The 17,279-nt window shown below is 37.6% G+C and overlaps 3 protein-coding genes and 1 pseudogene across 3 annotated transcripts; 1 reads left to right on the forward strand and 3 right to left on the reverse strand.

Moving 5' to 3' along the window:
* Window positions 1-420: 420 nt before the first annotated feature.
* On the forward strand, window positions 421-2,229 carry LOC129299803 (elongation factor TuB, chloroplastic-like; annotated as a pseudogene).
* Window positions 2,230-4,006: 1,777 nt separating this feature from the next.
* Window positions 4,007-7,080, reverse strand: LOC129299802 (GDSL esterase/lipase At5g14450-like). Its single transcript, XM_054938274.1, has 7 exons — window positions 6,988-7,080; window positions 6,507-6,567; window positions 5,550-5,735; window positions 5,244-5,453; window positions 4,977-5,149; window positions 4,605-4,878; window positions 4,007-4,478 (listed from the first exon to the last, which is right to left on the reverse strand). The coding sequence occupies exons 1-7, from the start codon at window positions 7,078-7,080 to the stop codon at window positions 4,231-4,233; spliced, it is 1,245 nt and encodes a 414-aa protein (XP_054794249.1). The 3' UTR covers window positions 4,007-4,230.
* Window positions 7,059-9,129, reverse strand: LOC129299805 (GDSL esterase/lipase At5g14450-like). The gene is made up of 5 exons (XM_054938276.1): window positions 8,679-9,129; window positions 8,256-8,469; window positions 7,976-8,147; window positions 7,515-7,788; window positions 7,059-7,430 (listed from the first exon to the last, which is right to left on the reverse strand). Exons 1-5 carry the CDS (start codon window positions 8,914-8,916, stop codon window positions 7,174-7,176), a joined length of 1,155 nt encoding a protein of 384 aa, XP_054794251.1. The 5' UTR covers window positions 8,917-9,129; the 3' UTR covers window positions 7,059-7,173.
* A 4,952-nt stretch (window positions 9,130-14,081) lies between these two features.
* On the reverse strand, window positions 14,082-16,279 carry LOC129299804 (uncharacterized). The gene is made up of 5 exons (XM_054938275.1): window positions 16,009-16,279; window positions 15,565-15,662; window positions 15,096-15,389; window positions 14,551-14,599; window positions 14,082-14,431 (listed from the first exon to the last, which is right to left on the reverse strand). The coding sequence occupies exons 1-5, from the start codon at window positions 16,239-16,241 to the stop codon at window positions 14,350-14,352; spliced, it is 756 nt and encodes a 251-aa protein (XP_054794250.1). The 5' UTR covers window positions 16,242-16,279; the 3' UTR covers window positions 14,082-14,349.
* Between the last annotated feature and the right edge of the window lie 1,000 nt (window positions 16,280-17,279).

Consider the following 17,279-nt stretch of genomic DNA (forward strand, 5'->3'; position numbering starts at 1 on the left):
CTGATAGTAAGATTTGTTTTATTGAATCATGAATCAAATCTTATCAAAGGATTAAGTTTGATTGGCGATGTTTAAAATATCACATTATGAGAAGGTATGCCCTTAGAGCCTCCATCTTAATTATAAATGGCACAAGTTGATTATTTCATAATTAAAATTCAAATTATTAAAAAAGGGGGAATGCATACGATTATCTATAATTAAAAATTTAAGGAACAGAAATATAAAAAAAATGTCTAAGCATAATCAATCAGCATTTTAATATGTAATATAAATTTTTTTTTAAAAATATACTATTTATAAATTATGAATTATGAATTATGAAAAAATACATAAATACGGTGTGATGCTTTGATAATGTTTTCGAAACGAAAAAAAAAGCGGCTCCGCTTCATGTATAGCTCAGCGACAACGACAGTCAGAGCAGCACCAAAAGCTAGGGCCCCAGGAGATCCCAAGCCCCTTTCCAATTCTTCTCTCTTGGTTTGTTCCTTCATTTCTTTGTCTGCGCTCTACACTTCGCACTTTCACTCTCCCTCCCTCCCTCGCTCTCCCGGTCCGTCCCGTTTCCATGGCCTCCCTTGTTGGATCATCATCTTCCTCTTCTCCTTCAAACCTCCTTCTCAGACCTTCATTGCCCTCTTCATCACTCTCCGCCTCTACGCAATTCTTCCTCCCCAATCCCTCCCCAACTCCCAAAACCCTACCTTCCAAGCTCAACTCTGCGGTCTTGCCGTCCTCTTTCGCGGTTGTTGAATCTTCCCCCTTCGTGTCCCTCCCTTTTCTCTCTCTCCCGCATTCGGAGTGTCCTCCTCCCGCCGGCAGTCCCTTGTCGTCCGAGCAGCCAGAGGGAAATTCGAGAGAAAAGAAACCACACGTTAATATAGGCACAATTGGTCACGTTGACCATGGAAAGACTACTCTGACGGCTGCTCTTACCATGGCTTTGGCCTCTATGGGAAATAGCGCGCCAAGAAATACGATGAAATCGATGCAGCACCGGAGGAAAGAGCCCGAGGGATCACGATCAATACTGCTACCGTGGAATACGAAACTGAGAGCAGGCACTATGCCCATGTAGATTGTCCCGGACATGCTGATTATGTAAAGAATATGATCACCGGTGCGGCGCAAATGGATGGTGCTATTTTGGTTGTATCGGGTGCCGATGGGCCAATGCCTCAGACCAAAGAGCACATTTTGCTGGCGAAACAAGTGGGCGTGCCTAATTTGGTAGTTTTCTTGAACAAGCAGGATCAGGTTGATGATGATGAGCTTCTTCAACTGGTGGAGTTGGAAGTCCGAGAGCTTTTGAGCATCTATGAATTCCCTGGTGATGATGTACCTATAGTTTCTGGTTCGGCGTTGTTGGCTTTGGAGGCACTGATGGCGAACCCAAAAATTAAAAGAGGGGAGAATCAGTGGGTGGATAAATTTATGAGTTGATGGATGCTGTTGATGGCTACATACCAATTCCTCAGCGACAAACTGATTTACCTTTCCTCATGGCAATTGAAGACGTGTTTTCGATTACTGGTCGGGGTACTGTGGCGACAGGGCGCGTTGAGAGGGGTACAGTTAAGGTTGGGGACTCTGTGGATATAGTGGGTCTCAAGGACACCCGGACTACAACAGTTACTGGGGTTGAGATGTTTCAGAAAATACTTGATGAAGCGCTTGCAGGTGATAATGTGGGGCTTTTGCTTAGGGGTATTCAAAAAACAGACATTCAAAGAGGAATGGTTATTGCCAAACCCCGCACCATTACACCACATTCAAAGTTCACTGCTATTGTTTATGTGTTGAAAAAGGAGGAGGGAGGGAGGCATTCGCCATTCTTTGCTGGATACAGGCCGCAATTCTACATGAGAACTACTGATGTCACTGGGAAGGTTTCTAAGATCATGAATGATAAGGACGAAGAATCTAAGATGGTTATGCCTGGGGACCGTGTGAAGATGGTCGTGGAGCTTATTTTTCCAGTAGCTTGTGAACAGGGAATGAGATTTGCTATCAGAGAAGGTGGGAAGACTGTCGGAGCTGGTGTCATCCAATCCATCGTTGAATAACTTTGTTGTGAATTTTTGGTCAGTGAAATTTGTGAATTTTTGGTCAGTGAAATTAATTTATTTTGATGTGATTCGGTTAGTATGATTTCTGCAATTTTACTGTGTTATTGTCTTAATGATGTTTCTGTGGTAATATAGATTGTTCTGCTTTGTTGTAACATTTTGCTGGGTACCTGGAATGTTATTTCAGGCATGCATTCTAATTTTTTGTGAAGTAACATTTAGCTCTAGGCAGTTTCAAAGGGTTGCAGGATAATCAATAAGATGATAAATATACTGAGAAGATACGTAAGGGTTTTGATTGACTTCTAATGTGAAGAACCACCTAATATGGTGAAATTGGATTGGATTGCATGCTTTATCTCCAGGTTAAATGTCCTCATACTATCGATGGCAGGTTCTTAGCCTAATAGCTGATTCAAGAACTTAAATGACAAGGCCAGTCCAAGACATATATGTATTTCCCACTCCAATAAAAATTCAATTATCTTCTGGAGTAATGGCCTGACACAATTACATCTAAGAAGTAAATGGGAACTGGATGGCATCCGATTATCCTAACACCTCATGCTCACTTTTATGACGTTTATATATATCAACATCAATTTCAGACAAGCTTTGCCGTTTTCTATATCTATGTGGCCATTTCTTTAGCCATTGTCCTGGAAATTTTAATTGGTCAAACCTTTTCAAACGTTCATTACGCTCATTTGTGTAGCTTTTGCGTTGCAAGGTTTTAGGTTCTGATGCAACTTGCAAGTACTAGTTTCAGTTTATGTGCTAGTAAATATTATGGAAAACTTCAATTCTGGCTACGTGGTTGGAGTTGATATCCTTTAGTGTGAGAACAATCAGCACTACATTTGATTAGTATATCTTCGTTGAGATACTTTGTTAAATTCAAAGAACTGTAACAAGTATTTATGTGCAATTCTCTGTTTGCTCAAAGAGTTGTTTAGCCAGACCTGCAACCTAGCTTCCCACATCAGATGTGGGGGTTCTTAATCACAAGCATAGGCTGTTTGATAGGCTCGAACAGCTAAAAAGTTGAGTTCATTTTCCAACTCTTCATATGATGGGGCGTAATAGAGATGAATACCTAAAATTGTCTTATCATGGGGTGGGAGAATGACAAAGAGGTAAAGGCTAATTAATTTAAGATAAATTTTAAGTGTTAAATTTTAAAAATTTATAAAATCTGTCTTTCAATGTTGTAACTATATAAGATAAATTTATAACTTATTTTTTAAATTTTAACTTGGTTAAAAAATTTAAAAAATTATTTTTTAATTAAATTTTAAAATACAAGTAATAAATTTATCATAACAAAATTTTAAGAGAAAGATTGAATTGCAAATTTTTTAAATTTAACATTTAAAATTTAATTTAAATTAATTAATTTTTTTAAGACCTTTCTATTATTCTTCCTTCTTTTTTTCATGGCAAGGTGTGCAATAGCCTAGTAGGCTACGCGTTGTTTGCACTTTACATTATGCCTTGATGTGAGAGTAAAGGCTAGTGACAAGAGTTGGATTCTAGATATGTCGTTGGACATGTTTTAGATTCGCAGGTCGTAACTCTGGTTCCAAACTTCAGGATGGAGTGGATGGATGATCAATGAAAAGTTTTCACCTTCGGTTTCTTCAATGAAGAAAATGTATTTCCAAGTTGAATTTTGTACGCGAATGGTGGTTTTCTTGCACGTGGACTTTGACCATCTGACGGACGTAGTTCAATTTCACATTGATTGGACAAAGACAGGTGACTACTTCAACGGCAACGGTAATGTGGCTCTGATCTTTCCTCACAAGATTTTAGTGCAGATAAAGCTTTAGATCCTATCTGGGCTTTCTTGGAAGCAAAATTCGATGCTCAGGATGCAAGAACGTGTTGTTTAGACGAGCTTTTTCTTTTCCAATATGCATGTCATGCCAAGACACAAAAAAGCTCACTTGCTAAAAGAGGCAAGAACGTTGAATAATGCAGTTTCATTTTGCAAGCACATATTTCTCAACAACACTGGTAATTAGATATGTGCGCAGCGCATTCCTGATCTAACACAGAAATAAGCTCCATTTATGCTTGCAATTTGCCACATCACTTCCTTTGGGAATGCTCGATAAGTTAATTTGTAGCTAGAATTTGTGGCAGGACCTACCTTTTAGTGCCTGTAACATGCTCGAGTAATTGAAATTGGTGGGTCTGACAAAGAACCATTGAGTATCCGATCAGCAACCCAATGATTAGCAGCCTCAGCGTAATGCACACCGTCCCAGCTTACATATTTCAAGGGATTCTCGCAAGAAGCACCATACACGGCTTTTCCATTTACCATTGCTTTCGTCCCACACCATATATGAGTGTCATTCACGTGATATCCACAGCAGATCTTCAGTGGATCAGCAAATCCTGAAAACACATAACCAAACAAACCATTGATACCCTCAGCTTATGTATATCTTGTTACCATTATATGTTTGTCTAACAAGAACCTAGTATGAAAAATGATGCCAATAACGAATAGACAGATATTACCTTCATTCTTGGCTTTGCTGATGAGTCCATATTTTGCAGCATAGACATCCACATACGTAATTGAAGCCTGTGGGAGCTCTGCCCTGAGATTGATCACTCTGTTCTTAAGCTGCTTGTTGAACTCTACAGCCATCTCATTCTGATCCTTCACGCACCCATACTGGTCAAGATAACCTGCTGGTAAATTATGCTTGTAAAACAGGTTCACTGGCAAACACCCAATTGGTCCTGTGTTGTGTATCCAAAATGCCCTCCCCCCTTGTTGGTATAGATGCTTCAAATCAATTATTCAACCTCAGTCCCATTTCAATTCAATCATGTTAATTTTAAGTTTTCCTAAATTCTCAGGAATCTGAAAGTTTATCTACTTACTCGCACTGCAGAGGCTAGCTGGTTGATGATATCTGGCATAGCTGCACGTAGCTGGTCGAAGCTCATCTTTCTGAAGCCAACAGAGAGATCATTTTGACCAATATCGAATGTGTAGAGAGCCTTGGAGAACTCCTCTGGTACCGGAAGCTTGCTTCTTTCGAATGGGTTCTTAGCTAAATTTCAAGAAACAAGCACTATATATGCAATGATGACAATAACATCGAGTAGTATGGTAGTTTCTTCAAATTTTATAGAAGTATAGCTCACCTTGTTTGTAGAGCTCAATGGTGCGTGCTTTAAACTGATCAAATTGGACGATCTGGATGTCAAGCGAGAATGGGCTTATCCCATACTCAAAAATGGTCTCGTTTTGCCTTCTGATGGTGGATCCTCCAGTCGCAAAATTTGCACCGTGCCGGTAATTGGTCCCAAGTGAATTCAGATAAGCACTCAAGTAAGGCAATTTCAGCTTCTCAGCTGCCCAGAAAATTACTACAGTTAAAAGTTCCCTCACACTTGCCGACCAGTAGAAAAAGCAAAAAAAAAAAAAAAAATCATTTGCGTGCTCGTTACCTATGAAATCTATGATGAGGCGGCCATCGCTGTCTCTTCCTGAAGGCTTATGGAAGAAGCCCTCGCCATAAGGCCCAGAGATGGGCACAAATGCAGCTGATATGCCTCCAGTGTCTGAATTGGAGTCTCCGAAGTTGTAAATTGCCGGGAATGCACAGAAGAGTGGGCCTTTCAGCTCTACACCCACTCACACATAGAAACCAGAATAGCAAGAACCCGCAGACAAAATGTTTCCCTAACCCCATTTTCAAGCCTGGGTTAGCGTATCTCATGCTGGATTGACAAGTGAGCTCACCTATTTATAGAGACCCAGAAGCACCCTCAGACAGAACCAGAAGAGAGGGATAAACTTGGCTCATGGGCACAATCTCTAGATATTTGTCTTGGAGCAAGACCCACGTGATTTCATTCGTTCTAGGCTTTTGTACGTTTGCTAATTGGCACTCTTGAGCGGTAAATTTAGAGCTTCATTGATGCCCCGTGTCTGTGACAGTGGCCTAAAATAAGTGGCAAAACAGTGGGTTTTTGGAGTAACATAATGAGGTTAATGTGGGGAATTGAGAGGATAAAATATATCGTATGATTAGGGCATGGGGTCAATGCATAGATCGAACACACGTCAGTGTTTGCAAGGACTTGGACACAAGTCGGCTAGCCTGGATGATACTGTGACGGAGCATATAAATATAATTGAAGTGGACCATCTTATATTGTGTCGGTGTATGCTCGAGAGCTGGACAAGGTTCAAAATTGTTGAATTGAAAAAACAAAAAAGAGAGCTTTTGCCGTTTTGCGTAATCAGTGGGTGAGACACAGCCAGTAGAGTCAATCTTCTAGGGATGTGCAACCTACATTTTCATTTCTACAGGAGTGACACCAACCCTTTCTGTTGTAAATGGAAAAGCTTAAAAAAAATTGATGTAAAATTTTCCTGTGTAATTTTTTATTTTAAGATACCAGAAATAATGAGATAATCATCAACACCTAACACTTGCTGAATATCTCTGGGAGTTAATTGCTGAAATGTAATTAGAAGTTATTATTAACGGTCAGGAAAAATGCTGGTAATATTAGACGTTATCAACTTGCCTCGACCTTATTAAATCGATGGTCAAATAACAATGACCCATACTGGCAATTACGCACTTGCACTGGTGCTCATATACAAAAATTTCAAGCTTTGGATTTTGATCCCACAAGACAAGAATTGAAAATTTTAAGGGTAAAAGTTTCAGAAACATGAAAAAGATAAGTTCTTTAGTGAAGTTGAAGTACGAGATGATACAAAAGTCCAAAATTTTTTGCGCGCGCGTTTATTTGTCATTGAGCTCAAGCCTTGATTCATTTTTTCTGCCAGTTTCATGTAAAGCTTGATTGACCCAAAAATAGAGAAGTTATTTTACGACCGGTAAACACTTCTTTATCACAATCATAATACAGTAGAACTTGTAAAATATAGCTTTTCTTTCGTTAAAGATGCAGGGGATTGCCCTGTTTTACGAATCACCCTGACCATGCACACCTCTTCCATCGTGTGCTTTAATTATATTAACTATTAAGTAAGGCACTTTGTTATGTATGTAATATTGTAATCATATGATGAGGAAGAACAAAAGGGTCAAAATCATGGGGACCCAAGTTCATGACACGAGTGCGTGATCGCTATTGGTGGATCTGAGAAAGAACCATTGAGTATACGATCAGCAATCCAGCGATTGGCTGCTTCAGTGTAATGTACTCCATCCCAGCTGATATATGAGGAAGGATCTTCACAAGAACCAGCAAATATTTCAGTGCCATTTACTATTCCTTTGTTTCCACACCATATATCATTCGCGTCTTCGTGATACCCACAACAGATCTTAGATGGATCTACAAAGCCTGCAATGTCAAGAGTGAGTAAAGTTGAAATGCACGGTGGTTTCTTCAAATTTGTGATAGCAGTGACAATTAATTAGTAATTACCTTCCTTCTTTGCATTGCTGATTAGCTGGTACTTGGCAGAGAAGAGGTCTACGTATGTTAATGAGGCGGCAGGGAGTTGTGATCTTAGAGTGACTACCGTATTCTTGAGTTTTTCGTTGAATTCTTTGGCCATGTCGTTTTGGTAATTCACACAGCCGTTTTGATCAACGTAACCAGCCACTGGGTTGTGAGTGTTGTGCATGGTCACTGCCAAGCATCCAATTGGGCCAGTGTTGTGTATCCAGAATGTCCTTGCTCCTTCTTTGTACAAATTCTGAATAAGGGTACTAAATTCTCTCAGCAAAGCTTTTTTCAAGTATTTTTTTTACCGCCTTAGTGGAAAATTTTGTTTTGGTTTCAAGTTCAGGTTGCAACAAATATTAAATCTTTTAACTTGTAAAGTGATATTAAAAAATCACAAAATGAGAAGTGGGTTAACTCCTCTTATATGAATAACTTACCTGAACTTGAGTAGCAAAATGCTGCACAATATCCGAGATTACATCATGAGAATCCTCTTTGCCCACTCTGTTAATAGCAGCAGCAATATCATTTTGGCCGATATCCATGGTGTAGATAGCCTTCGGAAAGTCCTCTGGCCTGGGAATTGCCTTCTGCAGGAATGATTGTCTCCTGCAAATCACAGACAGACTCAGTTTTAGCAGAATCCAAAAATTAAAAGAAGAAGAAGAAGAAAAGAGAGAGAGAATGAAAGGTGTTACATAGGTATTATATCAGAACCAACCAGCTTGATTGAAGAACTTGGCAGTGCGTGCCTTGAACTGGTTAAATTGTGCAGTCTGAATCTCAAGAGTGAATGGAGTGCCTCCATCAAAGAAGGTTCTATTTTGCCTCCTAATAGTTGATGATCCTGCTGCAAAATTCGCCCCGTGCCCATAGCTTGTTCCAATTGAATCAATATAAGCACTCAACAAAGGAAAACCAAGCTGCTTTGCTGCATTCAAATATAATAAAAGAACTCTCACCTGAACTCTCATCTGAGACAAGTTACAAATGAAGTAAAGAAGCCAAACTGACGCAAAAGATTGTGATCACGTTATATACTATACTAATTACTAAATATATGATTGATTTGTATCTGTGAAAGATGTCGATTTACAAAGAAACACAGAATAGTAGAGAAAGAGCTAAGATTAGTGATACCGATGAAGTCAATGATAAGGCGACCATCAGAAGCTCGACCAGCGGGCTCATGGAAGAAGGTCTCACCACAAGGTGAAGCCATAGGGAAGAAAGCAGCAGCCATGCAGCCTGTATCTGAATTGGAATCACCAAAGTTGAAGATCGCTGGGAAATCACAAGAAGGCACAGAATTCACTTCTTCAGACTTCACACCACTCATCACTAACCAAAACACAAAGATCCCACCAATAACATCCATTGTGTTCTGGTCACAGGCCTGGCTAACCCATATATATATATATATATATATATATAGAGAGAGAGAGAGAGAGAGATTATTTGGATGGCTTTGCAGAGGCGGAGTGAGTATTCATGTACCTAACGGCTAAAAGTCACATGATGAGGTGATGGTAGAAGTAACAGAGGAATCTAAAATTGAAAGAAATGAGAGATCCGGCTTGCCTGACTGTTAATTTCATGAGAAAGAACTAAACAAATGTGACTCTCTGACAAAATGCTCCTCTTCTCTTTGTTATATCTTTTGATTGTGTTCCTTGTTTGTTTCAATTTTCCCCATTAAATGTTCGATGATTTTTTTCTTTATTTGTTCTATTGCCATTATGATGTTTACTTTTAGCCTTTATCAAAAATATAAGCAGGCATACAATTCCTAGGTAAATTTTTTTTTTTAAATGGTAGGTTAAATTATTTGCCAAATGTTAACATAAACTTAGTCAATGACTCCTCATATTCACAATATAGATCTGGTTTATTTACTTGCACAGCGATCAACGAAGATAGTTAAACAGAAGTTGACTCGTTGAAGATTAAAAAAAAAAATTTATAATGTTCTCCCAAATTGCCTTATTAAAAGTCATAAACTATATCAATTACTCATGATATTTAATTGTACGATGTAAGAGGGTAAAATAAAAAATTAAATGCAATTTATCAAACTGGATTTATATTTTTTAATAAAAAATTAAAAGAAACAGGAAAACTAAAAAAAATAAAGGTTAAATTACACACAGTTTTTCCTAAATTTTAAATCATGTATAAATAACTTTCTTAACTTTTAAAACTTAATAATAAATATCCTTGAGCTTTTAGGTTAATGCATCATTAATTATATTCTCTTAAATTTTATTTTTGTGTGCATTTAAGCTCCCAAATTTTGATTGATATACCGATAATACTACTAAATTTTAAATTATGTGTAGATAATTAATATATAAAATTAATCACATAGAATTATCAACATAAATATAAGAGTTGAGCGGGGTTCATTATAAATTTCAAAAGTTAATGAGGTTATGTATATATGATTCAAAATTTAAAAGAGTAATGTATAATTTAACCAAAAATTAAACACTCTAGAAGTTATCAAACTGGATTTATATTTTAGATTGAGAAAGATCAAATAAAAAGACAAAAGAAAAAGGAAATAACAATTACTCTGGATAAAGAGAAAAAAAATACTCTAGATATTGTAACGTTGTGGTAATGGTAATTATGTCTGAGGACTAAGGAGACCAGAAGCGTTGAAATGACTAATGTAATAATCCCGCGCATGATTCTATGCAGTGGACATATGAAGTGTGAACACCTTAACCCGCAGCATTTTCACCCATAAAATCCAATCCAAATGGTTGTCCTATAAGCTGGGGTTTTCTTCTTCGTTCAAGTTTCTTAATTAATATCACGTGACATTGAATCTTTATAAAACGATTTAGAAGCTTTATCTGCAATGACAGGGATCCCGAAACTTAAACTCAATTGATTAAAATAATATCATATATCCTTTATACTATGCTTGGTATATCCAACAAAAATAATATAAATGCATTGGAAGAGCTTCTCCTATGTAAACTACAATGGAATTCGTATTTAAATTAATCGATAACTGAATATTACACTCGTGCACTGGACGTTAAGTTTTTATCCTTGATTTTAGGGAAATGAATAAGAATAGAATGGTGGAGATATTTTAATGATTTCAATTAAAAAAATAGATAAATAGTGTTATAAAATTTTAAATAAATTTTTTTCAAATTTACATTATATCTTCTCTCATAATTAATGAGTTTAAACAAGAATATTATTATAAAAATATAATTAATATCCCATCAAGTGCCTTATATTAAGTATGAACAAATTTTTCTAAACACCGCCTGTAATAGAAACAAAAGAGAGTGTAAAATAAATGTATAATTAAAAAATATATAAAATATACCTAATACTTTAATTTTAGGCCAAGTGAAAAAATTTGTACATTCATTTTTTATTATGGCCCACACCCAATTTTTTTTTAATGTAGACCACACAACTCCCAACTCTTCTAACTATATAAATTTAAAAAAAAAAATGTCAAAATGGTTCGGCGATTACAATAGGTAAACATATTAAATAGTAGTCTTAAAAAAATAATAGTACCTCTATGGGTGTAAGAACCCTAGTGTTGAATAATCTATTGATGTATAATCACTTTTTTTATTAAAAATAATTGTAAGGTCTATTGTGATTTCTGATCAACTCAGCTAAATTTGTTCGAATAAAAAATGATAATACAAGGTTTGAGGATTAGGGAAATGAGGGGTGGGGGCAAATAATAAAGTAATAACAGAAAGGGACAGGAGCGAAAATCATGGGGAGAAAACAAGCTCCACATAGCGGATATGGGGTTGTTGAGGTCTCTGTTGATTGGAGCTTGTGCAATAGAGTGCAGGCCTCGCCATTATGGTCTTAATCCAAATTATAATAATCGCTGGGAAGAACAGAATCATGTTTTGTTCAATAAACAAAATCCAAATCCTCCGGGTTGTTGCGAACTGTAATTGGTTGCCTGGGAAGGCAAAGCAAGGGAAGGACGGGACAGTAGGCAATGTGCAAAATGCAGGATTCACATGCGGCCTGGCGGGTGCTGGCCGGTACAGACTCGACACAACTATATAATCCCACTCCTTCTTCTTCTTCTTTTTGGTTGGAAATGGAAATGATTCTGACATAACACGTAACATAACTTAGAGACGGGGCTTCTCTCTCTCTCGCCATCATCGTCTTTCTGCCCAGTTTGGTGGTCATCAGAATTCAATATAAAATGATTAAAATCGCGAGCCGTGGTGGATCCCTCCCTTTGACGCCTAGGAGGCTTTAGCATGCTTTACTAGGTCTAGTCGTCTTCCTCAATCCTCATTAGCATCATCAACCTCAACCTCAACCTCAATCTCTGGGTGCGCCACTGTCGGCTCCCATTTAACCATTTTGATTTCACCTTTTGACTCTACTCAACGCTTTACTGACCATTCCCTAAAGGTAATTGCTTCTTAAATGCTAATACCCCAAATCGCATGTTAAACGGAATGTCATGAAGAACAGGACAACCACTTTTAATCACGTAAATGTGTGCATTGGATTATTTGCCAAATTTTTAATGATAATTTAGACATTAAGATTTTACACAATCCACTTTAGGGTGCCAAAAAACCTTGTGAATTTTGATTTGATCTGATTTTTATCCTTTGCAAAGTTCTTCCTGGCTCTATACTACTTAAAAAAGACTGGACCACAGTAGCATTCCTCTTCTGTAACGCGTGAGTTAAGTTCGTGGTATTTTATGCATACTACAATCACATTTTATAGCTTATAATTGTTCAGTTCGCAACCTGACATAGTGACATAGATTAAAGTTTAAATGACTTTTTAATTCTAATTTCTACAAGAAACAAGCGCATGAATTACTAAAAAAAATACATACTACTAGTGCATTCTTTACAATTTTAAGGAAAAATTAAAATTTCAAACTCTACACGCCTAAAGCCTACAGTAAAATTTACTCCCGACTTACATTAAAAAAAGCCTACGGTAAAATATTTTGTAGCAATAATTTTTTTCTCAATTAGAATCGGATTCTCCTTAAAATTAAATTTTATCGAATATCTAAAAGTCAAACTTTTGATTACAAAGGAATTATGAACCCCAACTGTCATGTTCTTTTGCTTCGAACTCATGGAAATACAGTTTCACCCCAATTAAACATGTTGGCTTAATTTCAAAATCTGATTCTCAATCTATTGTCTCAACATTTAAACCATATTTGATATGATGGAAAAGTTTTTGATGGAATCAAAATTATATTGGAATTGGAATCGGAATTGAAATTGAAATATAATTAGATTTAAAAGTGTGTTTGGTATGATGATAGAATTTTAATATAATTTTAATAAAATATAAGTACTTAAAATAAGAAAAGACCAAAGTGGCCTTTTAAAATTAAAAAAAATTATCTCCATTAGCCCAACAGTCCCATTCGGCCATTCCTCTCCTTCTACATCACGTCACTGCCTCCTCCTCCTCCTCACCTGATGAGCATCCTCACCATCCGTCACTGTGCCGGCAAGGACCCCCTCCCCTTCTTCTTCTTCTCCGGCAAAGACCCCCTCCTACAGTCTGTCATTGCCTTCTCATGGTTCATCGTCACTGCTTTCTTCTTCTTCTCCGACGACACCTGACTAAATAAGAAGATGATACCAAAGAAGAAGAGAGGAGGAGATCGATGCAGATGGTGATGTCTTTCGAGTAGGGTGACGTGATGACTGTTGCACCGCTACTTAGTTCTTCATCGTCATCACCAGACCAAGAGCGCTCACACAAAGAGAGAGAGAGAGAGAGAGATAGAGGTGATGGGCACTTTATCGACGGCGAGAATGCACGAACGATGATGGGTCCTTCATTATCGATAAGAATGCACGACGAGAATGTATGCCAAATCTCCTCCCACACGTATGCCGACAACCCCTCCTGCGGGTGCTCCTCTCTTACTTGTTGCAAGCCAACCGCTAATGTCGCTGCTTCAGCACGCATCAAGTCCATGAAGAAGAAGAAGAGGAAGGAGGGAGCAAGGGTAAGATGGAGATGGAGAGAGAGAGAGAGATGGAAAGTTACACAGAATCGGATTCCATAGCTTTTGAGATGGAATCGGATTTGAGAAATTTGTCAAAATCAGGATTCTAAAGAATCATGATTATATCATACCAAACATGTTTTTGACATGGATTCCGTTTTCGTTTCTGTTTCCATATTTCAGATTCAAACCTACAAACATAGCCTTATATCTCCAGCACAAGGGAGATGTAACATTAAATGGCCCAATTCCGCTTTTCCACAAAACCTGCGAGCCCATTAAAAAAAAAAGAAAGAGTTTTTAAGCTTTCTTTTACAAAATTATATTCTCACTTTTCATCAACACAGACAAGATTGTGCGAATTGGACTTTGGAGGAAATTTGAAAATACACCATTCCCGCTCTAGTCTGTACTCTTTTAATTAATGCCTGGCGCTTAACAAACCTTGGAAAGTTAGCAGGCTTACGCAAATATGTCAAGCAAAACATGATATCACGATTAACGAGGAGTATTAGACCGTAGCAGATGAAATCATGAATTAAATTATATTCTAAATCACTAAAGCATCAACTGTGAAACTTGCTACCTGTCCAAAAGAAGCAAAAAGAGTGAAAAAGGGCAGCAATTATAGCAATGGATTTGCAACAAACCATGGACACACAAGAAAGTTGAGTCAAGCCTATCTTACAGAATATAATGTAGAAGCAGCAGCACCTTGAATCTTGAATTTGAAAATCCTCACTTACTATCCTGTCAAGCATATAACCACAAAATTTGCATTACCAATGGATACTAGCTTTGGTGGTTCTTCTTACTTTTCTTCTTCCTCGAGGCAAAGCTACTGGGTCCAATTTCCACAGACATCCTTTTCGTCCTGCAAGGTAGGGGGAAAGCTAAGTTCAACAGATACTGTGTGATCTGAAAATTTGCACATGAAATCTAGAAAAAATAATTTTAAATGAAATTCATCCATTCCATAATTTTGCAACATACCGAGAAGATAGCTCTTCTGAATCCTTGGAATTCCCATCTACAGCAACATCTGCGGTAACACCATTTACTCAATTATTAATTTATCTTTTGTATAAGTTCATCAAAACACATATGAGAAACCCAAGTCAAGCTTGAGCAAGCTTGACGCACTTAAAAAGCTGCTCTATCCATTGGGACAAAATGTTGTCACTTCACATAATTTGTTGACAAGATAATCTACTTATGTTTTATCGCAAAATAAGATTTGTTACATAGCAGACAGGATAAGATTTTGCATCTAACTGAATCTTTAGATTGTACATGTACCATTATGCAATCGTTTATTGGAAATTCAGTCTCTGCCCATCAAGTTTCCCCCTACTTATCAATAGCATTTATTGGGAAGTTTTCACTCCCGATCATATTATCTTGCTCATATCCCAAACCATTACATCTAATTTTCTGCCTTGTTAACACTTTCTATGACCATGACAAAGCAGCTGATGAAAGAAACCTAACGTGACGTTGATAATAAATCAACTGAAATCAGCAGGAGAGAAACATACCAATTTCATCACCCTCTTCACTTTCCTGCTCTGACTCTGTTCCTGAGCCCCATCGATCTCCTCCATCATCAAAGTCCCAGCGATCTCCAACAGGAGGCACCCAGAATTCTGCCTCTTCAGAGTCACTATCCTCGTTAGAAGACTTCCGTACTTCAGATTTGATTTCTTCAATTCCCTTGTTCTTCTTTGCCTTCTTATTATCATCCTTCTTCCCACCATCTGGACTTAGCGGCCCTGGTTTGCTCTCCCCTTCTTCCATTCCATTACACGACAACTTCTCTGCTTCCTTTTGCTCTGCTCTCAGAAGTTCAAATACATCAGTTAATAAATATCTACAATTTCTCATGCACTCGCAAATTAAAACCACGAGCAATAATGAGAAACCGGAACATCACTTCATTATTTGGAAATTCTCAAGATTCCCAAACACCCAAAACTAAGTGTATATAGTTTATGACAGTCGACAGACCTAGTTTATTGAGAAATTTTTTCCCATTCATATGCTTCCAGATATGTTCCTCTGACTTGTTGACGGTATCTCCAGTCAATTTACATATCAACTTTGAACTGCAATGCGGAACCAATGTCTATGTTATCCCATTCTGTTATTCAAAAATAATCCAAGGAATAAACAGACACATCAAATAAAATAAATTCACAGTATAGCCTAGCGGATAGCTCGCTTTCCATTCTGCGCACATCCGCTTATTGAATCGAAGATAAAAGCAAAAAAAAAAAACAACAAAAGAAATCCAAAACAGTTCCACTCCATTGGTTTTCAAATATAGCTTGCACATATCAAAACAATGCTCATTGTGATTTGAATTAAAATCGCCTAGGAGTTGACATACGAAGTTAATTCTATGGAAAACTCAAGATGGCGGGTGAAGATTTTAAAACACGAGGGAATTACCGGGAGAGCGGGTCTTGCTTGAACATATTGAAAGGGGGATTATTATGGGCCAAGGCAAAGTCGATGAGACCTAATCGGCACTTTTTGCTGTGAGAGTAAGAGTCCGTGTCCTTGGCGAACAGCTCGTGTCCAGTTTCCACGCATCTGAAGCGACCATTCTCGAGCTCTTTGAAGGTCGGCGAGCCAAGCAGCTCAGAACCTTCCTTCCCCGCCTTCTCTTCAGCCATCGCCATGGCTCGCGTCTCGTTGCCACTCCCCGAAGCACAACACAAAATACCTAGTACTGGGGACGAAAACGATGTCGTTTAGACCAAACTCAGCGTCGTCAACTTGCCCTGCCTCTGCCCTTTCCTTCTTGAACGATTGAATTTATTAAAAAATAAATATAATTAACTTTAAACTTTAAATCTACATAGGAAGTCATAATGTTGATTTTGGGGGGGGGGGAGAGATGAGTTGCTTCAATAATTATAGATGCAATTGGAGGCTAGTTTTATTTTATTTATAAATTACTTTTAATATATTTTATTAAAATTAAGAAAAAAATAAAACTCATTAATTCTTATTAAACATTTAATAAATTTTTAATTTTGTTCCTGTTCTCACCAATATTTAATGATGAGATAAAAGTAAAACTTATAATAAATAATTAAGGAGGTGATTTATAAAGAAAGCCAAACAAATTCTTATCTCGCTCTGCGAAGACGGGGTTATGTAAATATAGTGACATATTGATACTTGTTGAAGGTATTAGACAGAATTCCAAGGATAGCAGCCAGTATGGCCAGCGAGATCGTCGCTCATACAAGGTCCTGATTCCCATATTGTCCAAAAGCATACAGCGCAGCACCAGTCTCGGTCTTGTATGTATATGTCGAAGCAGTGAAGCGAAGTGTTTGAAGGCCACCAAAAGCTGCAGAAAAACTGTGTGCTGTGAATAAAATACCTTGGCCTGAATGTAAACTCGTAAGTTGCATTTTTTTTTTTTTGTTTATGGTGTGTACTCCAAGATCGTCGTCCTTGGATTTGCAGTGAAGAGTCAAGTCCTGATTTTGAGACAAGCTATCCAGTATTTGCACGGTTACCTTTGGAGTTATTGAGACATTATTGCAACTACGCTGCTAGCAGCAGCAGAAGCAGTGACTGCATATAACGAGCCATCTTGTTTCCTTCTTCGGATGTGGATCTGATGGCGCAACCAGTTCATGCCGTACGTACACCGTGCCGTCCTCCTTATATGACCTTGTTGGACGAGTTAATTTGATATTGTT

This window comes from Prosopis cineraria, unplaced genomic scaffold (assembly GCF_029017545.1).
Source record: "Prosopis cineraria cultivar Desert tree isolate PC_DT_omini unplaced genomic scaffold, ASM2901754v1 PC1306, whole genome shotgun sequence".
NCBI lineage: Eukaryota > Viridiplantae > Streptophyta > Magnoliopsida > Fabales > Fabaceae > Prosopis > Prosopis cineraria.

Excerpts from the sequence above, each read along its gene's own strand:
- LOC129299802 (XM_054938274.1), bottom strand. The coding sequence starts at position 7,080 with ATGGAAGAGGTGTGCATGGTCAGGGTGATTCGTAAAACAGGGCAATCC. Across the intron at positions 6,568-6,987 it reads TATATTTTACAAGTTCTACT|CAATTAACTCCCAGAGATAT; the intron begins GTATTATGATTG and ends ATTACATTTCAG. Across the intron at positions 5,736-6,506 it reads TGATTATCTCATTATTTCTG|TGGGTGTAGAGCTGAAAGGC; the intron begins GTATCTTAAAAT and ends TCTATGTGTGAG.
- LOC129299805 (XM_054938276.1), bottom strand. The coding sequence starts at position 8,916 with ATGGATGTTATTGGTGGGATCTTTGTGTTTTGGTTAGTGATGAGTGGT. Across the intron at positions 8,470-8,678 it reads CCTTATCATTGACTTCATCG|CAAAGCAGCTTGGTTTTCCT; the intron begins GTATCACTAATC and ends ATTTGAATGCAG. Across the intron at positions 7,431-7,514 it reads CAGCAATGCAAAGAAGGAAG|GCTTTGTAGATCCATCTAAG; the intron begins GTAATTACTAAT and ends TTGACATTGCAG.
- LOC129299804 (XM_054938275.1), bottom strand. The coding sequence starts at position 16,241 with ATGGCGATGGCTGAAGAGAAGGCGGGGAAGGAAGGTTCTGAGCTGCTT. Across the intron at positions 15,663-16,008 it reads AAGCAAGACCCGCTCTCCCG|TTCAAAGTTGATATGTAAAT; the intron begins GTAATTCCCTCG and ends TCCGCATTGCAG. Across the intron at positions 14,432-14,550 it reads TCAGAAGAGCTATCTTCTCG|GACGAAAAGGATGTCTGTGG; the intron begins GTATGTTGCAAA and ends CCTACCTTGCAG.